The sequence below is a fragment of the Ctenopharyngodon idella genome, chromosome 17, assembly GCF_019924925.1.
Source record: "Ctenopharyngodon idella isolate HZGC_01 chromosome 17, HZGC01, whole genome shotgun sequence".
Classification (NCBI taxonomy): domain Eukaryota; kingdom Metazoa; phylum Chordata; class Actinopteri; order Cypriniformes; family Xenocyprididae; genus Ctenopharyngodon; species Ctenopharyngodon idella.
The window spans coordinates 6,518,906-6,544,347 of NC_067236.1; the positions used below are offsets into that span (position 1 = coordinate 6,518,906).

At 40.0% G+C, this 25,442-nt stretch overlaps 1 protein-coding gene and 1 long non-coding RNA gene across 8 annotated transcripts in view; one reads left to right on the forward strand and one right to left on the reverse strand.

Moving 5' to 3' along the window:
- birc6 (baculoviral IAP repeat containing 6) overlaps nt 1-25,442 on the reverse strand; it is a 100,121-nt gene that overhangs the window by 14,866 nt on the left and 59,813 nt on the right. For all 6 annotated transcript variants that reach the window (XM_051866868.1, XM_051866866.1, XM_051866865.1 and 3 more), the window contains exons 64-67: nt 24,120-24,284; nt 23,871-24,036; nt 2,975-3,191; nt 1,744-1,889 (exon numbers count right to left, since the gene is read on the reverse strand). In XM_051866868.1, coding sequence (XP_051722828.1) covers nt 1,744-1,889; nt 2,975-3,191; nt 23,871-24,036; nt 24,120-24,284 — 694 coding nt within the window. The remainder of the gene's footprint in view (nt 1-1,743; nt 1,890-2,974; nt 3,192-23,870; nt 24,037-24,119; nt 24,285-25,442) is intronic.
- Nucleotides 14,346-16,980, forward strand: LOC127498024 (uncharacterized). 2 transcript variants are annotated; one of them, XR_007925754.1, is made up of 3 exons: nt 14,346-14,649; nt 15,316-15,407; nt 16,037-16,980. It is a non-coding gene; the product is annotated as an uncharacterized LOC127498024 (long non-coding RNA). The 2 variants fall into 2 exon arrangements; XR_007925753.1 differs by lacking the exon at nt 14,346-14,649 and having other exon boundaries at nt 14,656-15,407.

Below are 25,442 nucleotides of genomic sequence, written 5' to 3' on the forward strand. Positions count from 1 at the left end.
GACCACAAGGGTTTCAGCCTAGGAACAAACTCTCAAAGGTCTAAATTTCCCTTAGATTTGCCCTAGAGGACCTGAGAAAGACACAGCTGCAAATGTTAATAAACGGATGTGACTTCTCAAGAGCTTCAAACCCCAGGATTAGGAACTGTCACGGTCATATCCATTTTTCTGAGGTCAGTGTAAAGGGACTAAACTTGATCATATAACCTCCCTGTCTGAAAATACACGCTGGTCATGACTAGGGGGTGTTGGTTCAAATCTTAAAGAATTAGCACAACATAGATTAAGTCTAGTGTGACAAACAGAACTGCCCAGTAAAGCTGACTCTCCATTTAAAACTCCTTAGAGAACGCGATCAGGCTTTAGAGAGCCTCTGGTGTGGCTCTGTGCTGAAGAGCCGTTACTCTTTGGCTTATTTTGTCAGAGCAAACAGTCACTCCATGTCCCCCGGGGTCCTCAGATAAGCAAGGAGTGTCTCTTTAGCCAGGGAAATACGCACCATCACTCTCCTGACTGACCACTATACATCCAGCACTGTCCTGCTTTCACTTCTACTCTGATTCAAGTCTCGAGCACCTAAGAAATCATGCCCTACAGAGCATGAACAGATTTTCTACAAAGGGTTTTAGTGGGAAATGTACTTTAAATATTGCAGTAAAATTCATGGGTAAGACTTTATTATTGGAATATCATTAATCTTTTAAAACTTTTTAAAACTATCATTAAAACTCTTTGTCACTATTGATCGATATATTGTAAAGTGGCCTTGCTGAATAAAAGTATTCTTTCTAAAAATAAATAAATAAATATGACCCTAAACTTATAAACAGTTCTGTATAAATTGGATCCATGCATTTCATTTGAAATAGATGAGTTGGCCCAAATTGTGAGTGCAAATCCACCCCAGAATGCTCTTCATGATGTTGGTTGAGAATGAACAGGGAGCTGGAATCCAGACAAAGTGTAACTATATTGAAGAAGCTAAAATATACAATGGTTTTGATCCATTTAACACTTTATTGGTCACTAAATTTCCATAATTCCATTTGTGTATTGATGACTTTATTGTTATTACTCTAAAGCCCAAAGCATACTTTTTTTTACGCATAAAAAAAGTCGAACACACAGTCGAACACACAGCCTTGCAAAGTATACTTCTTTTGACTCGTACGCGTACACAGGCGTTTGAAACATGCACAGCTTTGAGCAATCTCTCACCATGAATTACAAACCATGTAAATACTGCAAAAAATTAAATTTGCATGTGCCACCTGAGCATACAATGTATGTGTGTCACGCGTCACGTGCACTGTACGCTTACTAGGGATGTAACGATGCACCCAGAACCGGTTGAAAATCAATTAAAATATGTGACAATTCAAGTGGGTTGAGATGCTAAATGAATCACGATACAATTGGGGAAGGGGGTTTACATGAATGTATATCTGAGGTGAACTGACTGTGTTCAGAAAAGTTTAGATGGTATATTCTTTCCATCTTACCTCTGTACAATGCATTTTAATGTAGTCTTTATAAGCGTGCAGTGCTGCTTTATTTACAGTGGTAACAAAGGAAGCACTGTATTGCAGCTGTTCCATAAGCGCCACCTATCTGTTAAATACCCATCTGTTAAGCATTTTAATCAAAGTTATTAAAAATGTAACCACTCCATGATTATTTAATAAACAGTGCCTAATGGAAGCATTTTGGGAAATAGTAGATTGTTGAGGTGGACGTTCTCACCGTGGTTGGCCTGCCGTAGGTTGGTGGTGGCAGCATAGACAATCTCTGCAGTCTTCTGGATGTCAGGAACTAGCAGGGTCAGGCCTTCTGGCTCAGGGTCAGATGTCTCAGCCTTCATTACCCCTTTACTTTTGTCTTTCTTCGACCTAAGGTGGACAAAGAGTCATTATGGGTCAGATTTCTCTAGACACAATAACTGACTAATTATGGGTCTATATTTGTGTTTGTATGCATGTGAACATGTGAAATGTTTCATGGCACATTCAGTGTTGGGTTGAGTGGACCGCAAAAATGGCAGAGAAAAAAAACTGCATGTCCTCAAGACAAGAGCTTCTCAACCTCTCATGTCCCCAACCCTGAAACAAACATGCACGCTGCTCGTCCTGAGAGGTGCTAGCACACACACAATGCATCAAATGAGCAGCAGATCGTGACTTGTCCCAAAGTAAACCATTAAAAACAACATCCAGCTGTCTTGCAGCTAAGCGCACACCCTCACAACATGCATCTTTCATTAAGCAGGAGGAGAGAAAATGAAAGAGACAGAGAAAAAGGAGAAAGGGGACATGAAATCATAAATGTCCTTTACCTGTAAGTGATGCAGAGGAGAGCAATTAAGATGGCGCCATCATTCAAGGGTACATGTATTTTATTTTTTATATAGTTGAAAAACTATAATAATAAAAATGTAAAAATTATAAAAATAAAATCCTCTAAAAATAGGTTTTAAGTTTTAAAACCTTTTTTGTAAAACAAACAAAATGTAATGAAAAATATGAAAAATATTATTCTTTGACAATACATTGCTAAAAATCTAATTCATAATTTGTTTGTTGAGTCGGGTGAAAACAGTGGCAAAAACAAATCTGAGCAACACTTTATTGTATATACACTACATGAAATGGATACGTGTGGAAAGGCAGAAGCTCAGGGGCAGCTGAGGAGCACTGACTGATCAAGCAGTCATTTATCACTGTGTGTTACTCCTCTGGTGAAACAATGGTTTTGACTTATTGCTATAGGATCAGATGACATCTTGTGGATATAAGTCAGGTTTTTGCATGCAGGTCAGAGACCATGAGTGTCACAGGGTTAACATCCATCCATCAGCAGTCACTCTGTCCGTCCTGTCCCTTAGTGTGACTGACTAGTAGACAGAGTGTGTGTGTGAGTGTGTGTGTGTGTGTGTGTGTGTGTGTGTGTGTGTGTTTAAGGGAGAGGAAGAGCGCACCTGAGGCGGTTGGTGTAGGTGTCCACGCAGGTCTTCATCTTGGCCAGTAACATGCCGACAGAGGTCTGACACTCTGTGCGTTCTTCATCCTCCTCTTCTTCGGTAGTGTCTCCTGACAACGGCAGGAGCAGAGGAACCAGGCTGGTGCAGGTAGAGATGGCCCGTAGCAGCTCCAACAGAGCACGATACAGGGGGACGTGACGCGCCATGTCCAAAACTGCAGGAGACAGAGAGAGAGAGACATTACGTATGGAGACAGGACACTTCGAAAAGACAAAGTCGATTACATCTTTTAAAAGACAGAAGGACACAAGAGACGATCCACACACACCCACACACATTCAGCCTCTCAAGGTTAATAATGTTTTTAATGTAGATGTTTTTAGGAGCATCATTGGCTCCAAAGATTTAAACAGTTTGAATCCTCGTGCAGGACAAGGAAATGCCATATAAACGGTTTAACCATGTGGAAGAGTCATCTTACACCCATCTTATTAACTCTTTCCCCACCAGCGTTTTTGAAAAAATATAGGTAAGTTTCATAAAAAAAAAGTGACATTTTAAACAAAAAGCTGAGAAAATTGCATTTTTAATCAAACACTACGGCATTTATATGCTGTTATTGTTGATGATCGCATTATTTTTCATAAGCATGTGCTTACATACGAGATTGGTTGCTTCTGGACCTTCCTCATCTGTGCTTTCGGAGATTCTGTACTCATTCAGAAGATGCATAATAGCGTTCCCGAGTATATAACAGTGAAAACATGGAAACCCGGAAAAATTCGTGTTTGGCAGGGATGCGTTTTCTCATAAATAACGGAATTTTCTGTGTTTGGCGGGGAAAGAGTTAACGGACAAAAAAGAAAACTTGTGTCGCACCTGTTTAAAGGGATAAGTTTACTCAGAAATAAAAAGATTCTGTCAGTAAATATATTCACAAAATATATTTTATGTTCCACAGAAGAAAAGTCATGCAGGTTTGGAACGACATGTGGGAGAGTAAATAACGACAAATTTTATTTTTGTGTGAACTGTCCCTTTAAGGCAACATAACAGCACAGAAAATATACTTTTGCTGTAAGAAGAAAATGGTGGGAATGATTCAGTTATGACCAAAAAAACTCAAACAATCTTCTACTGAACATGCTGAGATGCCATAAGGATCAGTGGTTTGGGGCATGAGGGCTCTTTTTGCATGTATTTCCTGTTTGGAGAAGGCGCGATAATCCTTTTGTTGCACGGCGGAGTCTTAAAGCCAGAAGGAGGACAGTGAGAGAATAAAGGATAAGAGGGAAAGAGACAGAGAGAGATTATTGAGGGTCTTCAAGCAAAACGCTATAATCAGGCTCGTATTATCAGTGTGCAGTGAATGTAAGGAACAGGAATACTGTTTGCATGTTTGTGTGACTTGTGTGTGTGTGTGTGTGTGTTTAAGAAGAAAGAGGAATTTCAAACGACTGAAGGAGCTCCTTCAAAGGGTTTCATTTGACTGTGAGGACAACATAGATGAGACCGTTTAGTCTGCGTGTTGTATCATCTCAATGTCAGTCTATGTTCCAGATTCTCCTCATGCTCTCCTCAGTTCAGACTGTTTCTCCTTCACTCTCATCTCATTTACAGACTAACTGATTTACTGCACACCAATCCTCCTCTCTGCCCCTCTCTCTCCCTCATCAGACATTCAGCTCCATGCTGGATTGGGTGGATGATAAACAATGTTAGTGAGAGCGAAGAGGACACATACGTCAGCTCCACTGCCCTCCATCGCCATGCGCAGAGAAGAGCGGAGATGGAGGAAGAGAGGAGGGAGGACACGACAGGACAGGAGGATAGAAGAGGGGAAGACAGCAGACGCGACAGAAGGAGAAGAGAATAGAGAATAGGCAAGGAGACATGAAGGGGGGAGAGGAGACAAGAAGGAACCAGAAAGAGAGGAGAAGAGAAAGCAGATGACATCAGAAAGGAGGAGAAGAGATGAGAAAGAAGAAGAGAGCAGTAGAGGACATAAGTAATGACAAGTGCAAAGGTGACCAGAAAGGAGAAAGGGCAAACAGAACAGAGGACAGGATATCAGAAAAAGGAGAAAGGAGGTGAGATCCGGAGATGAGACCAGAAAGGAGGGACGGAGATAAGAAATGGGAAGGATAAGAGAGACAAGAAAGGAGAAAGTAGAGGAGAAGACAGGCAAAAAAGAGGAAAGGGAACAAGAAGAGAAATCAAGAAAAAAAGAAAAAAAAAGATGAGACAGCTAGAGAGTAGAGGAGAACAAAAATCAGGAGACTGAAAAGAGGAGAGTAGATAAAGTTGGGAGGAGACAAGAAGAAAGGAGGAGAGAAGATGAGAAGACACAAGGAAGAAAAAGAGAACAGAAAGGAGTAGAGAAGCATTCAGTAGAGGAGAGCAGAGATATAAGCAAGAAGGATATAAGCAAGAAGACAAAAGGAAAGGGGAAATCATGAAAAAATGAGAATGCTGAAAAGACAAGTAGAGGAGAGGAGAAGAAAAGAGGAGACAAGAAAGGAGAGGATATAAAAAAGGAGGAGAAGAGACCAGAAAAGAGGAAGCAGGAGAGAAGACCAGAAAAAAGGAGAGGATGGAGCTCTGAAAGCTGGAGAGGAGATTAGAGAAAAAGAGAATGCAGGAAAGATGAGGAGAGGAAAGGGAGGAAAAAATAGAGGAGAAGATCAGACAAGAGGAGATGGAAAAAGAAAAGAAAAAAGAGGAGAGAAGAGATTATCTGACTATAGATAATACTACAGTCTCACGTCAAATTCCTCACAGCAGCTCTAAGGACACTTCAATATCATCCATCCATCCACTCCCTCTTCACCAGGAAGAGACTCTGAAGGTCACAGGCCATCTGGACTCAAACTGATCCACAGTGCTTTAAATGATTCTTCATTTGTACCTTTGTGACTGACCTCTACCCCCATCGGCTCACTGTTTATGAAAGATGTTAGCCTCAAACACAAGCTCCGTGCTCTGTGTGAGAGAGAGCTTTGCACACACTCAAGAGACATCTTTAAAAAATCAGTTTCCCATCGTGTTCAAAAATAATAAATAAACAAATACTCTCCTCTAATCAGCACACACAGATCACAACTTTCCAGAGAACACACATGAATAAATGTTGAGGGCAAGCGCACATGAATCACTTGCAGGGATTAGCCAATCATAATGGAGGTCATTTACATGAAGTCTTAAAGGGTTCGTTCACCCAAAAATGTCATTAATTACTCACCCTCATGTTGTTCCAAAGCCATAAGACCTTCGTTCATCTTCGGAACACAAATTAAGATATTTTTGATGAAATCCAAGAGGTATATGACTCCTTCATAGACAGCAATATAATCACCACTTTCAAGGTCCAGAAAGGTAGTAAAGACATCGTAAAAACAGTCCACGTGACTACAGTGGTTCAACCTTAATTTTATGAAGCGACAAGAATACTTTTTTTTTTCTGTCCACCTCAATATTTTCATCCCTAAATATGGCTTGGGTAGCTCAATCAAGACTGTTTACATTACTGTTCAAAAGTTTATGTTTTTGAAAGAAGTGTCTTATACTCAGCAAGGCTGCATTTATTTGATCAAAAATATGGTAAAAAAAAAAAATAAAAATGTAATATTGTGAAATTAAAATTAAAATAAATTCTATTTGAATATATTTTAAAATGTAATATATATTGCAGTGATGAATTTTCAGCATCCATTACTCCAATCTTCAGTGTCACATGATCCTTCAGAAATCATTCTAATATTCTGATTTGGCGCTCAAGAAACATTTCTTATCAATGTTAAAAACAGTTAATAAATCTTTTTAATACTGCTGCTTAATATTTTTGTGGAAACCATGATTTTTTTCCCCCCGGGATTCTTTGATGAATAGAAAGTTCAAAAGAACAGCATTATTTCTTTTAAAACATTATAAATGTCTATTCTGTAGGGCAGTAGAATACGGCCCCTTTACAAGGGCCCCATTCGCACACACCGGAAACATGCAGTACTCAGAAGAAACATTTTAGGGGTATGCAGTGTGTGTGACAGTTCTCAGAGCATGAGGTGGAAACTCTTTGTCACCATGACAACAAAGATCTCGAGGACAGGCGGGACAAGACACTAGCAGCAGTGCAGAAACGCACACTCGTTTTTTGCCTCGTGGGTTGGTTAAAATTTAATCTGGTTATTTACAACGTGCAGAAATGCATAACTGTTCATGTCAAGCAGACGAAGAGAGCGAGATAAAAAATAACCTCTTATAATATGACTCCACTTTGAAAAATACATACTGTATATATGTGTGTGTGTCCACATTTTTTTGGTGTGTTTGAAGTAACACTAACACACTTTTGTTGAAGTAAATCAGGTTGACAGGAGTCTGATTATAAATGCCGCTTTGCAGAGCGGAACTGGGCCTGGAGTCTAATGACTGACACAAAAATCATGCTTCTCAAATCATTCAGGGCACAAGAGTCCTCCGCCTGTCTGGAGTGTGTGTGTATATGTGAGTGAGCGAGCAAGCAAGAGAGAATCCTTCACATGAGGGCCGGCTGGAAAGAAAGACACATGCAGTAAGAGCTCAGAGAAGCACTCCATCAATAATGCAACAGAACGAGGAATAAAACAAGACGAGCGCTGCTGCATCTCCCTTTCACACTTCTGCATCTCTCCGGCATAGACAACACTGAGACGCAAGACATGGACAACCGGACCACTGACTCAACACACTGAAGAGAACTTCTCCTGATCCATGTGCCAAATACATGAGGAAAATAAAAGAGCAGAGACTGAAAGAGGGAGAAAGAAAGAGGGTTTATTCACATGTGTATTCACAACATCATGTGAAAACTATGAATATAAGGCAATCATGTAGATATAACTAATATTTAATACCATTCAAAAGCTTGTAAAGAAATACCTTTTTGGAGCAAGGACACATTAAATTGGTCAATTGAATTCTTTTTCAAATAAATGCAGTTCTTTTGAACTTTCTATTCATCAAAGAATCCTGAAAAAAATGTATCACGGTTTTCAACATCAATTAGAAATGTTTACTGAGGCACCAAGTCAGCATATTCAAATGATTTCTGAAGGATTAAATAAACACAGTCTTTGTGAAGAGAATTTCCAAAAGGCAAAAAAATTCTTACTGACCCCAACATTTTCAATAGTAGTGTGCATAACTACTAAATGGATACTTTTAAGGTTGAGTACCATAGTCCATAAAAGAAATCTGGAAACACAAGGAGCCCATTTACTCCTCGTCTCAGTACCACACCAAATCCAACAGCATCAGCATAAGGAGTCTAGATTTAAAATGCCGCTCTCTCTGGATTTAATCCAGCTGACCCCACAGATTACAGGTGACAGTGGCGGCTCTCAGAGTTACTTTAAACACGTGGAGTCTGCCAGCAGACACTTTGGTGCCCTGACAATCTGATTGTAGGCATTAACATCAACACCCTCATGAGAAAGTGGCATCCTTCCAGACGTTTATGTACGAGTTGCTTACAGGAGGTGTCTGAGCTGCACAAAAGCTGTAATTTTCAGGAAAATAGTCTTGTATCTGAGGAAACCTATGCCAGCAGAGGCTGTTTATGCACAAGGATGTTTGATTGAGCTAATGGAGACGACCACAGGGCTGTAATTTTCCTCCTCTGCAAAGCTGCTATAAAACCCTCAGCTAACGGAAGGATAACAAAGTGCATTCTTCCCTTTCTGCATCATTTAAAGCCACTAAATCATTCAGAGCATTTCTCTCATCTGAAGAGGAATCAGTTTCTCAAGCGCTCTAATGACATTTTGTCTGTCTACTTATGAGGGCAGGATTTTGGACAGCGAACTGACCAACTGATGTAAATGCCAAAAAAGAAAAAAGAAAAAGAAAAAAAGTGACTGAGGCCCAATTTACACTAGTGTGTTTTAGTTTTAAAACGCCATTTTAAAATGAAAACGATCCTCGTCTACACTGGCGTTTCCACAGCCTTTCAGAAACGATCTCCGTCTACACTACATGACCGAAAACGAATGTCACATGACCGTTCATGCACACTGCGCATGCGTGTACAAGTGTAAACAGTTGCCTCTTGCGCATGTGGGTAGCTTCAGTATTTAAAAAGTGCAGAGTTTAACTGCAAAATGGCTGCTAAAAATGACAACAAAGCCAGCAAAGATTGCAGGTCAGTCTCCATGTTATTGTTTACAAGGTCGTCAAGGATACGCAGAGCGAACGAGGGCAGCCACGCCATCATTTTCAAAAGTCTCCGTTTTGGTCCGTTTACACTGAAACAAAACCCCCGCATTTTCAAACTAAAACGGGCTCTACAGCGTTTTCGAAAGTCTCCATTTTCGAGGGTTGAAAACACCGGAGTAGTCTAAACGACAGGCGTAACCGTAGCAAAAGTTATGCGTTTTAAAACGAAAACGCACTTGTGTAAACGGGCCCTGAATTTTCAGCATCATTACTCCAGTCTTCAATATCACATGATCCTTCAGAAATCATTCTAATTTGCTGATTTGGTGCTCAAGAAACATTTCTTATCATCAATGTTAAAAACGTTAATTTAGACTATGATGAATAGAAAGTTTGCAAGAACTTCTTTGACTTATTTTTGTCAATTTCGATCAATTAAATGCATTCTTGCTAAAAATAAAAGTATTAATTTCTTTCAAAAATACTTTTGGTCCTACTGACCAAAAACTTTTGAATGGTAGAGTATTTCCAATGTCGAAACTGTGCCCATATCACCAGCATAAACCAGTAAAAACTAGTTGTAAGACCAGATCCTACAGTCCACAAAGCAAAGCTAACAAAGCTAAAATAATCTCGAGGTCCAGTTACTTTCTGTGACTGCTTCATTTTAATGACCATACCATTCCTGTCCTCCCATCTTTCCTTACACTCCTCCACTCTCATTTCTTTATCCAATTTAGCTCTCGTGCACCCATCTAGGTAAAAAGAGGTATCTATCTCTCTCCATGCAGGAGGGCATAATTAATTTTGACAAGCCCTCTGACTGACATTTGGCATTTTGTGTGGGCACACACATGCTGTCAAAGAGCTTTGGAGAGAGGAGAATATGACTTTACAAAGGGCACCTGTTCAAATGAGCAGAATGAGATATATTAATACATCACAGCAGAGGGGAAACAGGCTGAATGTTATTACAACACTTCACTACAAACATCTTAATGAGAAAAAGAAACAGTACACTGAAAAAAATACTTCAAGAGAAAAATAATGTATCTTGCAGGTTTGACTGTCAGATATGAATTGTGTGCACTGTTCAGAGTTTGTCCTCTATGATGATTGTGGTGGCGATTTAGAGAAGAAAAAAAATGGGAAAAGGCAGGAATGTGCATCGGATGAGTGCACACACATCCATTAAAAGGTTTCCGAGCCATCACTCACTCTCTCCGTTTTTGGCGTTTGATTGAGGGGAGAAGGAAAGAATCCTGCTGGATGTTGCGGCAGGTTTGCAAAGCTTGTCAGATCTGACCCTAATTCACCACTGTCCATTTCTGTGAGTCTCTGCAGAACCTTGCTCAAGGTCTGTATTATACCATCAGCTTCTACATATAAATACACTCAAGATTCTAGATTTTAGAAGACTAGGGGTGTATGCTTTTGATTGCCGCTGAAAATTTGAGGCCAAAACTGGTTGCAAAAGCCAATAATATGTTAATTTTAGCAGTTATTTTGAGATCACTGTTAGTTTTTTGTAAACAATAATAGTGTATAAATATAATGTATAATTTCCTGGCCACTCTCTTACATATAATAATAGTGAACAAGGACTGGGGCTGTCAAGCTGCAAATGTTTTATTTTCTAATTAAAATGTTTGATACATAAAAGCTCAAATCTACATGTACTGTAATTGCATGGAAAAATGCGACCAAGTACATTATTCATAATTTCTCTTTTTGTGTTCCCTGGAACAAGAAAATAGCCTACGTAATAAATAAACAAATAAATAAATCTGTAGATATTATACAACATATTTTTAAAAATTCTGTGTAAATTTATGAAATCATTTTATGTAAATTACTGCACAATTAAATACAAAGATGTAAGGACTTTAAAAATGATTTAGAATGATTACAGATTCGTAATGCTCTTATCACAATAAGCTTAATCCAGGAACTGCATTATTTTTGTGAATTTTACATTAAGTTGACCTCTATGCTACAGAAGTACATCAGAGGGCAAAGGCGGTGGTCCGATCTTAAGTGATTAGAACCAGATATTAATCAAAGATCAATATTAGAACACGAGCAGATCTTCGAGTCAGCACAATCTGTTCATTATATTATGGTCACACACATGTACAGTAATGAGATCGCTCCATAATCGCCCACCACCGGCTGTCAGCTTGATGATTATATGATCCACAGCTCCAGAGAGAGAAAATTACAAACAAATAAATGAATATAAACAACGGCTCATTGACAAGGAACTCCACTTAGAGCAGATGGAAAAAAAAAAAAATCCTGCCTCTTTCTTCATGGCTTCTAACCTGCCGGGTTCATTCTGATCCGTTTTAAATGTTCTGGCACGCCGCTGAGAGCCCAGGACCGAGGGAATTCACCCACATGATAATTTCATTTAATTGGACTGTGCGATAATTTCTTCACATTATGGTGACTGAAATGTGCCGATACTAATTATCAAAGAGAGAGAGAGCTACAGAGAGAACAAAAGAGAGAGTGCTAGAGAGATAGGTGTGTGCGCGTATTCTTCCATTTTTGGTTACAGGATTTTATAACCAAGAATGTGCCAATACACACACACACACACACACACACACACACACACACACACACACACACACACACACACACACACACACACACACACACACACACACACCCCATCTGCACCTCAGGAAGCATCAGGATGAAACACTGAAAATGAACTACAGTAAAACAAAAATAAACTGCTTTAACACTGGAGAAGCAGCTAGTCCACAGAAAATAATGTTTAAAAAAAGATTTTATAACTCTAGGGTCCAAAAAATGGTTCAATAAAACACACACACACACAATTTTTGTGCCATTATTGTTATATGTCACTTCAAAAAACCAAAGGAAAACAAACAAAAACTTTCAACCCCTCCCTTCCAACCACCTGAGTTCCTTTTGCTATGCAACACCTACTTTTCAATTCCCAATGACTAAAATCAAGTTACAATATACATCTTTTTCCTCTTTGAAACGCCTTTTTTACTTACTCAACATTGCAAAAGCAAATTGGATTAAAAATGTTGTTTCAAGATTCTACAGTCAACTACTTCCTCTCAGACTGGTATAGTTTAGCCTGTAGGTAAAGTCTTTTATTGACCTCCTGTAACTGTGCGCCTGGCCAGAGGTCAGGATTATTTCAGATTGAAACAGTAAATAATTGATCTGGCTTTGCCGAGGTCCAAGGGCTGCTAGAAGTAAACCAACTTATTTATATAGCACATAACACTGATATATGATTTTATCGGCCTGGATGTGGCAGGGACAGAGTATACACAGATCCTCTATTCTTCCCCCCTTCCATTAAAATGTTAATGTGGACAATGAGGTTGATAGTTTATTAACACACCAATGGACAGGAGACCAGATAAGGGCAAAGAGCAGGATGGAGAATTGTAAAACGCATAGGGGAAGGAATGGTCAGATGTACACAAGGAGGAGGGGGGGGGTTGTATTTTATTTCCGCTGATGGTGAGTAAGGAAACAAGAATCATGCTCCTCAAGGGTCAGAGTGAGTCAGTGTTCGGACACGCTGTGCTCACGGTAGCTTGCGTTTGAGTTTTGTAGATGAGGATTACAAGAAAACAAGATGCCATTTCTTCACATTTCATTTCCAAAGCTGTCAGCATTAAAGGCCACTTAAAAAACATTTATTGAGGGGCCCGAGATCGTAGGTTAAGGGATAAATTTAATTTCAAATGTCAATGTGATCATTTTCTAAACTGTCCAATGAAATATATCCTTAATCTTCCTCACAAAAAAAATGACTGATTTTTCTATTTTGGCTTTTGACATGTTTTACGGTAGAAACATCGAAAAATTCTTGAAATATGATACATTTACTTGAGAAGAAATGCTGCATAAAATATAAAGATTTATTGTCAGATTTTTACCTTGAATTAGGGCTGTCCCCGACTAAAGATTTTTCTAGTCAACCATTAGTCGACTAATCACACGTTTATATAAATGTACTTAAATATGGGGAGGAATATATGCATTGCGCTCAAGCACATGCATAAAGCTTACTGCAAAGCACTGATTATGAATGTGTATGTATTTTAAGATGAAAAATTTCAAGTGATTGCGCGGGCGCCTCCATGTCTTGCAGTAAGTGCGCGCTAAAACTTCAGCTTCCAAACTCCACACAAACACATGAATATGCACATATTTATCTAGGTTAACAGAGCAAGCGGCCAAGTTGCTACTTGTTTCAAATAATAAAACCATATTTGAGGGCGATGGATGATGGGCAAACATTTGGATTTCCTGCTCGACATACTGTAATTACCACAAGGACCCGTCGTTAATGATCTGTCCCTCACGGACTGCATGACTTCACCACTACCTGTGGAGTTTTTTCTTTTTCTGCAACTAACCAACTAATAAAATCTTTAATGGCTAAGTCTCTTCTAGTCGACTAACGTTTAGTCCACTATTAGGGGGAAGCCCTACCTTGAATAAGTCTTTTGTCTTTCTGAACCGGCAGAATGTTTTTTACTTGCTTATAACTTAAAACGAGAAAAAATGGCCAATACAGTAAGACAAAATATTTTAACAAAATTCTTTAAAGTGTTGCTTCTCAAGTGAATTCATTTTGTTTTCAGGGATTTTTTTTTTTTTTTAATTGGAAAATGACACAAAAATGCTAAATTTCTTGAAGTGTGCTTAAAATCAAAAAAGTTTGAGGAAATGGCTGTATTTCCTCTTAAAAAAACCCCTGTGAATTATCCTGAAACATTGTGCCTTGGTGCATGCAGCCATTGCAAGTTCGAGTCCAGCTCATTTCTAATCCTTTTATCCATAGTCTCCTCATCATTTCCTTCCTATTATCGTCTATATGCTACTAAAACAAGAAAAAAAAGCTTTTTTATGCTCAAGCTTTTATGGTCTTAGTGTTCTTCCTTAAAAGTGTACTTCCTGAAGACGACAGGATAAATAGTGAAAAAAAGCCTGAAAAATAATCTGCGATCATCGATAATCAGAAGACTAGGACACTTCATGTCAGTTTTATGTACATATGTGATTTATCAAATCTCAAATATGCCAAATGGCCACCATTCCACACATTTAGATGCTTCTCTCTCATGTCTCTGTAGCTCTACACTGTTCTTGGCAATAAAGACATTTGACGTGTGAGCCTCCTCACCGCCCACCCTCTCGATCTCCCTCGTTCGCTCTGTTTCCGCGGTTACCAGTCGCTCTGCTTGGTTATGCAATGCACGGTGCTCTCAGGCTCCGAGACGGGACCTATAACCACACGACTGCCATCGGCTACGGACAGAGAACGGCAGGGTGGGGAGCTCGCAGCCGCAGGTCACCAATCTCATGAGCGTCCGGAGGCATTTTCGCGCATCTGTAGAGCTTCTACACACACAGAAAAAGAGGAGCGCAAAAGAAGGGAAAGAAATCGCGGAGGAGGGAAAGGAGAGAAGGTGGGGGACTGTGTTTGTTATAAATGCTGAGATGCCACACTTTCAAATGCTAAAAAGGGTCAGATAGACGAGAGTGACAGCAGAGAACGGGAGTGTGTAACACTGAGAGGGAGGGGAGAGAAAGGAGGGGAGGAAGAGAATGATTTTTTTTTAAAGGGGGATTTTGGTAAAAGGAGAGAGAGGATGGGAGAGGGAGGGGTAAGGAGAGCAGGGAGCGGATTTCTCCGAGCCCCCCTTGAATGAAAGGTGTAAGGCGTTCAAGCTAAGATTAAAAACATAAACAACGCTGGGAAGAAGAATAAAAGAAGAACTGAATGAACGTGGAACAAAAGGAAGGACTGGTGATACATAAGGAGACTGGAATACTGACACAGAAAGAGCGAGAGAAAGCCAGAGGGAGAGAGAGAGGGAGAGAGAGAGAGAGAGAGAGAGAGAGAGAGAGAGAGAGAGAGAGAGAGAGAGAGAGAGAGAGAGAGAGAGAGAGAGAGAGAGAGAGCGCACGAAGGGGTGGGACGTTGGGGACTGAGATTGTTGTCTGCGTAACGCACACGGCTCAAGGAGATGCTGTTGTAGACCTACTCTTTTTCTCCCTCTTTCTTTCTCTCCACCTCTTAATTTCTCTTTTCTCCTTCTTTACTATCTCGGGGACATCGGACGTTTGGCCAGCTGGCCCTCATGTTGCCGTCAGCCCAGATATGCCTCTCCTGTGATGAGCCCACAGCATGCTGGATCTTCCCCCAGATCTCCCACGCCGTAGGGTAAGACTCTGTTTTCTTCCTATACTTTCTATGTTCACAGTCTTGCTTTCCACCGTTTGTGTCAGTCTGTCTAACTGCTTTATTGTCCACTTCGCCGAGCTGTATATGTTTGGCCCCAAGCTGCTTATCGAGGTTGATGTTCTGGTGCCTAGCTGTAAGAACCTGGATGTATACGCTTCTATGTGTGCTCCAATGAATGTGGCACCATGCTAAACCATAGGCTAAGGAAAGCTGGGATGAGAAAAGAGATATCGTTTAGTGTGCGTGGCATAGGCAAACAGCAAGTGAGAAGGTTTAAACGTACAGTAAATCATCTCAGCTGCCGAGTGTCGCCCTGTTGTAGCAGCTCCGCAGGGAAATATCATTTTCTGAGGGGGAAATCCATCACCGAGGTGGGGGGAGACATCCTCTTTTGTGTTCATTACGCCACACTTGCAGCTGGGCAATCAGTGGAGAGAGAAATCTCACCCCCTGTGCTGCTCCACTGAGCGTTCAGTCTGGCCTCTGGATGAGCATTTCTGGTGGCCGTCTGAAAACGTAAGGAGCGAATGGGCCGCACGGAAGAACGGAAAGAGGCTTCCATGTCTTGTTGATTGTTTGTCTCACATTGCTCTCCTGTTTCTCCATAGATAAGCACCCTGGAGACAGAGGTGGGGGGGTCAGAATGGGGACGACCACCGTCAGTATAGAGGAGGTTCGGGCTCTAGAGGGAAAAGAGGAGCGAGAGGAGTCCATCTTGGCCCTGCTGGGAATCATTGGCACCTTCTTGAACCTCTTCGTCATTGTGTTTGTTTACATTTACACCACTCTGTGAGAAGGATCCACACAGGTTGGAAGCAGGTGGAGGTAAGAGGTGGGGTCCAACGGAGGTATGACAGTAGCGTTGATGTCGCAAAGAGAAGAACGTGGAAGATGACACTGGGCTGCTCAGGACGGGGAGAGTGATGCTTATTCTTGACCTCAGACCCCTTGCGGATATATATCAACGCGATGGACATCTGCTTAACACAGATCTCTGGACACACAGAGAACAATTCTTGGATACGCCAGATTCGTACCCTTGCAAGAAGTGGTTATGGGCCAAAAGACCTTCCGTTTACCTGGCTATGGGAATTACATCGAGCACTGCCAAGTTTCGAATACAAGGACACAAGTACGCAGAAAGACCCTATTGATCAAATACAATGTCATAGGGCAACGGAACACCACCCTCCTAACTTATACACCAATAGAAAGAATTCTGCAATAAAATGGAAAAATGGGAATAAAATATTTTTCTATTAAGAACAAAAGTGAGAATGAGACACTCCGAGACCCATCTGCAGGTTCGAAATGCAGAACCTTGTGGGGACAGGCTGTTTGGTGACATTTTTCCACTACAGTTCCTCCTCCTTTCTGACTGGTTGAGGGAAGAAAAACAGACAAATATGAGTGTGTGTTTTCTCTCTGATTTGAGTGCAGTGTCAGACACGTTGTTTCTGTGCAAAGGAAAACACTTTTGTATCAATACATGATTACATACTAGATGTACTGTGCCATAGGGAATCTGATCAATAAAATGATATTCTATGAATCGGGATGTTGTGACTGACATGCATGTGTGGGAAAAAAAATGCTTGTTTCGAAAAGACCAGAGTTGACCAATCACGTATATGCTGCCCTTGCACGTCTATGAGTGTGAGTCATGCATTTGGGTTTTTGAGTGTTAGTAGAGCTCAGCGCACCATAAGGAGGAGGCAGGTGAAACAACAAACAGTTGCGAAAATGCCACAGAGAGAAAAACAGAGAGAGGAGGAGGTTGAGGGGGAGATGGTTACTTGGTATTACTCCTCTATTTTCATCTGTCTGTCCAAGTGGTGATGGAGGTGTTTTTAAGCCCTTTAAGATTGCAGAGATCAGTTTTCTTGTCACATGCGATAGAGAGGTAGAAATGGCTGATGGTAGCTTCACGCATGAGAATGAGGCTTCAGAATGCGCTCTGAACAGCCACTGACTTGCACACACTCCGCCAACCATTTCAAATACGGCTGAAAATGTGTGCACGTGATTTTTTTTTTTTTTTTTGTGAGAAAATGATTGTGTTTCTGTGTGTGAGTGTTTGCCCTCTATCTCAATGTGTCACGATATGTCACACTGAAATGTTCTCAGAAAAATCTGCCTGTGGAAATGTTAGCGGGGCTTTACGCTCAGTCTCAGGTCCCTCAATAAATTCCAAAGCCACAGGGCACTGCTGTAATAAAGGCCTGTGCTGTAAATCAGCATGTACCTGCAGGGCTTATCATCAAATACAAATCCCCATTACAATGGCTCTGTGTAAACCAGCTCTCAGACCAGCGTAAAACCTCTCTACTTGCACTCAGATCAGTGTGAACACTTTACACCAGCTCTCAGATCAGTGTAAACTCTCTAAATCAGTTCTTAGGTCATTAAGTCCATTTACATGCACTTTAAGGGCCCTATCGTACACCAGGCGCAATGCGGCGGCAGGCACGACGCAAGTGTTTTTTCGCTAGTTTCAGCCCGATGCAGTTATCATTTTCACGTCCAGCGCCACGTTGTTTAAATAGCAAATGCATTTGCACCCATGGGCGTGCTGGTCTGAAAATGAGGTGTGTTCAGGCGCATTGTTGGCACGTTACTATTTTGAGGCAAATGAAATAGATTGCGCAATATTTGTCAATGGCGCAGTATTTGTTTTGTTATTTAAAGAGCGCATTAGTAATATGCGCCTACATACGGGTGCACAACGTGCGTACACTCTGCTTATTACACACACAGGGACGCGCAGTCCCATGCCAAATATTAAAAAAAAAAGGATTAGAATGTAAAAGATTATTATTGTGTGCATAAAGATAAAAATGCTTTGGTGGAATCCGGCTTTTCCCGTAGATGGTCTGCTCGCATGCTTTAATCTCACGCACAAGCAGATCAGTTTCCTCGCTAGAGAAGCGTTCAGTTTTTCCGCTTGCAAATTCCGCCATGTAAATAGCGAATTCGCCATGGCGCAAGCACAACTGGCTTTTAAAGGGAATGGAGGATGAGACTCTGATTGGTTTATTGCACGTTACGCCCAAAACACACCCATTCCTCATTAAGAGAATAGGGACAACCCTTTTAGACCATGCACAGCAACCATTTTTTCCATCCTTAAACCAGCAAAAGTGGATTCAGACACGCCCTAAGTGCACTTGCGCCGTGCACTTTAGATCATGCTCTTAGATCATTAAAATAGGGCCCTAAAAGTTAAATTTCAGCCATCCTAAAACAACAATTGGCCTTTTTAAAAAATATACCATAAAAGCTTTAATCTGACTTATATTGAACCATTCAGTTTTTTTTTGTGCCAGACTAGTAAGACTAACAGATCTAGACAATGTGATTGTAACTCGATTTTTCTCCAGCATGTATACACATTAAATCGGACTACAATTTCACCAAAAGACAGAGATGACACATATTCAATTCTTCAAACATTCAATTGTGCGTTACGTCATGTAAACTTGGACAGAGTGATAAAGACTAGCTCAATTATATCTGTTTATGTATACGTACTTAGAGTAAACCCTCTTTAACAGCTTTAAAATCAGTCTAAACCCTCTCTCTCTGATTAAATTAAACCCTCTACACCTGCAAAAGGCAACTTTGCCAATCCTAAGAGCTTAATCAAACCTCAAATAAAAAAAAGCACTTCCAGCACTTTGGACATGGCCTCCTGACACACACATATGAATAAGGAACTTATGATTCAGTTTAGATACAGCTTGCAGGAGTAATGCAGGAGGATGTGTGTGTGTCCTGGGGTCAACAATCCTGTGCAAGCCACCCACGTGAGGTTACACGTGACACAGTGGTCAAAGACATCTGAATCACAAATGCTTTTTTCACATCTTTGCTCTTCACAGGCCAACACAACACAGAAACATGCGCACACACACGCACACACTAAATGCTTAGACGGATAACATATTACTTTTACCACATTTCGCATAGGAGCGCCATTCCAAACAGCAGCTTCTCTGCCTACATAGGCAGTATCCTAACAATCATGGAGCCTCATAAGTGACTGATTTGGAACGCTCTGCATAGGCTACAACTCAAACAAATTGTCTTGATAAGCATAAAAATACACAACTCACACAAATATAGATCAACATTTTTATTGCCTCGCCCACCATCTTGTTTTTTTTTTTTTTCGGGGAGCATCTCAATGCCTTCTGGCGTTGCCTACTCTGCAAAGAATACAGTCAACAGCGCCTTCAAATTTAGCTGAAATGAGGTGGCAGAATTAGGCTGTCTACCTTTTCAAAAGCCTTAACTTTGTAAGTGCACCAGTAATGCCTTAAAAAGTCTCCGTAGGCAGACCACTAGATTTTGAAACAAAGCATGGGTGAGGAGATGAATATAAATAAAGTGTTGGAGTGAACAGGGAGCCATACTGAGAGGGTGGGAGGAGAGAGGAACGAGAGAACACAGTGATAATTTCTGTTTACACAAAGGGAAAAGACTCTAGCACCTCAAAAACCTTCCCTACTTAATGAGTGCACCGCGTCAGCACTGTTTCACACAAACACACGCTAACATCACACAAGCCTCACAACGTATGTCAGGGGTGCCGTGTGTAGGCGAGTGTGATATCCCTGTAATGAAAACAGCTTTCAGGGGACTATGAAGTAAATGAAAATAAACAACATTGAAGAGGAAATACATGTCACACAGAGCTGCATTAACACAAAAGCTTGATCTTTTGTATACAAACTGATAATACAAGGGACTGTGAGAGGACTGTTTTTTTTTTTTTCATCAGCTAGCTAGCATTTTAAATGAATGGATACTAGGGATGCACCAAGATTAAAATTCTGGCTGATATTTTCATGTTATGGCAATAACTGATATTTTTCTGAGTTTAAGATTTTTTATTTTTTTTGTCACGTCCATTGTCAAACATCAGTTTCAGATTCAATCCATCATTTTAATTTGGTTGTCACTCCCGAAACTTTGCAGTGTGTACTTAGCAGCAAGAAAAATAATACTTTTTTCTAATTATATCAGAAAGCCATCAAAGAGCACTGCCTTTATAATCAATGAAGCTGATATAACTGCAGTTCAGCCGCAACGCAGGCTCACTGAGTGAAATCTCTATACTGCACAATAAATCAATGTTAAAAACAGTCGTGGTGCTTAATATTTTTGTGGAAACCATGCATTTTTTTCAGGATTCTTTGATGAATAGAAAGTTCAAAAGAACAGCATTTATTTGAAATAGAAATCTTTTGTAATATTATAAATGTCTTAACTGTCACTTTTGATCAATTAAAAATATATTTCTTACTGACTTCAAAATTCTGAACAGAAGTGTGTATTCAATATAAACCAATGAAAATCAAATAAAAACATCTCTACTATCAACTCATAATCGATATGATAACAGTATAATGTTCATCCCTAATATACCCTTTAATCTAACCTTCACCTTACCTTAAGACAGAGTGACAGCAAATTTGGCACTTTCTTTTCTGGCTGATGTTTTTTTAAATGCTATTTTCTTAAATAGTTCATGCTGTTATTGTTCACTTTGAAGTTCCAAACCCAAGTGAAAAGGGTCCATTTCACATAATTCTGCACCTCAGAACATACCTGCCCCCCAAATTGTAATAGCAGTCCAATTCTCCTCTCAAAATCTTCGTGTAAATCATAATTTTTCAACCGACAAGCAGCACAAAACAGAATTTGTGAATTAAATCATTAACAGTTTTACCGCCAGATTAGCAGAAGGTAGAGCTGCACAATTAATCGTTAAAAGATTGCGATTTCGATTCACACACACAATCTTATTCCTAAATGACAACGATTTGCCTGTGTCTATCAAACCTTTGACAAAATCACAGAGGAACATTCAAATCTGCATTTGCGCTGCCGTTCACACAGACAAAGCAGTTATCATGTGTAGGTATGAAACAGCTTCACAAACCACGAGTTTTAAGCACACACACCAACACACAGTATCGTTATTTCTGTGTTACAAATATTCTTATTAAATCACAGAAGTACTGGGATAAAAGTTTATAGTTTGGATATAAACACTGATGTCTACGGAAGCGATCAAAATAGAGCAAATCACCTTTTATAAGTAACTTGGAGCTTCAAATAACGATTGTATCGATTACACCGTTATGCCACTAGGTGGCAACAAGTGACTTGAAAAATGTATTTGTCATTGAATCATTCAAGAGATTTGCTCAAAAAAGCCGATTCATCCAGTATTGAAACAAGTGAAGCATTTGAGTGAGTCATTGAATCATTCATTTAAACTGAGTTTTTTTTTTATTTTTATTTTTTAAATAATTCAGATTAATTAAACATTTTAAAAAGACTGCCGCAATTAACATTTTCAGAACCTCAAGTAAATTACATGTTATTTTGTTTAGTTGACTTCAGAATTGTGGGAGAATCGTGATCTCTGTTTGAAACAAACAAACAAAAAAATAGCAGAAGGTTACGTAAAAATATTCAGATAAAGAGATGGGAGAAGAAGCAGGTTTGACGATACCTCAGGGGAAACAGAAAGGATGGAGCTCAATAATCTTTGAGAGAATGCATTAAATGAACGTGCCGGAGAGGGAGCGAGAGAAAAGGAGAGTTTGGACAGACTGCTGGAACCTGTGTAAGAAAGACCAGACCTTACATCTTCAATGAAAATAAGTGTGCTTGTGGCCGTCCACATACAGAAAGCTCTATACTGTAATCTTGTACTCTTTGTTATTTGCCCCTTGGCTGTTTCTTAATGCTTTTTGGAAGCAGCAGTCCATCTCTTCTCATCTCTTCTCCCTCCCGTTCATCAGGTGGATGGGGCGTTATTACAGCAGGGGTGATCTGAGACACTCATTTCCTGTTTCACTGCCACAGAGATGGCTAAGGATCTCAAGGCACAAAACACACACTCTTTGTGTGTGTGTGTGTGTGTGTGTGTTTCTCTCTTTATTGGCTCAGTTGTTCATGAGAATGACCAACTGCTGCTCCCCCTGCTGGTTGTGCACGTTTAGAGAGCAAATGTGTGTGTGTGTGTGTGTGTGTGTGTGTGTGTGTGTGTTCTTGTTGATTTGAATCACACACACCATGCCAATGTAGGGTTGAAACCTCCAGCTGATATCTGGAGCTAATTACCACACTCATCGTTTTATCGGCGCTTATTTAATTAAGCCGGAGAGAAATAAACACTCACAGGGCATGCACACACACACAAACACACACTGCTGTCTGGATCTCAAAAGCAACAAAGCAGTGTTTGTTAATGACTCTTAATACAAAGAAAATACTCAGTTTTACAAGTTCATATTAATTGAGATACTACAGGCAATATTTCACCTAAATTCAACATTTCTTCTTAAACCACAAGCGAACTGCAAAAAACTACAAGCAAACTGAAAAAAAAAAAACAGTTATAGTATTAGATTAATTTTATTAATAGAATAGATTAATTTTAAATTAAAATTCTCCCATATGACTTTTAACTGGTGGAATACAAAACTTTTTTTAAAAATATTGTACTGGTCACTCTTTACCATTGGAATATTCATTGAACACAACAAACTCACACAGAATCATGCGGCACGTTGCTAAGAGATGCATGACAAATGAAAACAATAATATACGCTCTAAAATCGGCAGTTTGTGCAATTTTCTATTGGTCAACTCTGACAACATAAAATCTTAAGATTGGCTCTGACTTTTGCCAACTAGCATTGACTACTAGGCAATACTAGTGTATTTCAGCATTTCAATTTGATAAACAGGCCGTTATGCAGTAACATTCTCACCCCTCCATTCGGCGGTTAACCACCGCAACCGAATCATTAGGTCAGTGAGTTGAACTTGAGAACCTAATCCATTTGATTTATGAAAGAACCATTCACACACAGTTTTGTTAGCTGGATCAACAGATTCATTGAAAAGATTTGATTCAAATAAATGATTCAGTCATGAATTGGATATCGCTACTTCTCTCATGCATATGCCAAGGATAGTGAATAAACAATTAGTCATTTTCTCAGACAAAACTATCATATGGCCTTAAAAGTCTTAATGGTACTTTGATGGTGCATTTTTGGAATTTTGGGGCTCAACAGCCCCAGTATGAAAGGATTAATCCAAAACACAGGTTTGGAACAACATGGATGTGTAAATGGTTAGACTATCCCTTCAACTTCTGAGAACAAAAATATGATTGACAGAAAGGCAGAGAGAGAGATAGAGAGCGAGAGACAGATCGCTCAGGAGCTCCACCTGCTGTCTCCTTACACAACGAAGCATGAGGTGGAACGTATAACACGTCTTTTTCTCAGGCACACACACAAACGTAACTTAGTCATGTACAAAATCTTCTTCAACCACCTTTAAAGCTGTATTCAGTTTCATTTAGCAAACAGTAAAGCACAAAGCACATCCCGAATGTGGTATGTGTCCTACCTGAGTCATTGCGCAAATATGAAGACATGGCGGGAATGAGACAGGACTGGCTGAGCAGTTCCTGCAGGACAGATGGCAGCAGTGAGCTGCTGTGACCTCTGACCTCTCCTGAGAGGGTCTCACCAGATCCCATGCAGCCTGATGGGTTGATATAGCTCGCCAAAACCTGAAAGAGACACAGAATGTACCATCACACATGCAAACAGGTGTAAAATCTAAATCTCACTTGCATTGTTTCCACACACACACCTGTAAGAGGCAGGTGACGTGCTCCTCCTCTAGACGCTGTTTGGTCAGAGCCTGCTCAACATCCCAGCCTGACGCTGTTGAGCCTGTCCCAAAGCCTGTTCCTTTGGCCCAGTACAGCTGCTGTTCCTCTGTGGTACCACCGACATGCCCGCTGGAGACCTGCGGCTGCAGCACAAACACAAACTTAACTGCAAGTTTCATACACGAGCCATTCGCTCAACCTTTTCTCTGGTATACTAATAGTCTCCGGTAAACTAATAGTGTCTGACAGCGCAAATTAAACCGGAAGTTTATGCTACTGTATCTTTAAGACTTCTACACGTAAACGAACTAACCTCTTTGCCAATCATTTCATCATGGCTTGCTAAATACTGAATTGGCATTTCAATGTAAGCATGGGTGGTCAAACAATTTTGTTAAAACCTAGCGTTTTGAAAGTAGCCTCTTATGTTCACCAAGAAATTAAAGTAAATAACTAAATAAATTAACTGTTTTCTACTTGTATGCATTTAAAAAAAATATATATTCCTTTTCATTTATTCCGAGTTTCAACAGCCACTACTCCAGTCTTTGGTGTCACATGATCCTTCAGAAACATTTCTTAAAATTATCAGTGTTGCGACCGGTTGTGCTGCTTAATATTTTTGTGGAAACTGTGATAGTTTTTTTTTTTTTTTTAAGATAGAAATCTTTTGTAACATTTTGCTGTAACTTTTTTTTTTTTGTAAATTTAATGCATCCTTGCTGAATAAAAGTATTAATTTCCTCTAAATGAGAGATACAGAAAGGAAGGAAGGAAGGAAGGAAGGAAAGAAGGATGCGTTTCCTAGTCCTTCTCTTCCACACACACACACACACCTTTCTCACTCTGGCATTTGATGTTGATCGTTCCAGACTTGACATCCTGCTGAAATGTACTACTTGCTCTAAAGACTGACAGCATGTCACAACATTATGAGAGGAAACAATGAGGTCAGAAGCTGTGCATCAGCTGAATAATAGGCTAGAAGCATGGTAAAATAGAAAAACGGTGCATTTCTCACAATGAAACACTTCCATAACCAGCTGTCATGACATAGTTTGCATTTTATTTTAGATTGCAGGAGCAGAGGAAAATAGGAAAATGGTTGCAGGCCAGACTTGAACCTGCATGAGCAAATTTTTTAAATTGTTCAAAGATCTTTAGTGATAAGACAGAAAGATGGGCCAAATAGGACAGTGGAAAAGAGAGCAGAATAAATGCATGTTGACTGCAGTGCTCTTCTTCGGCTGAGAGCGAGCGGTTTTAATATTTGCTCTGCCAATACTTCTGCCGCCCCAAGG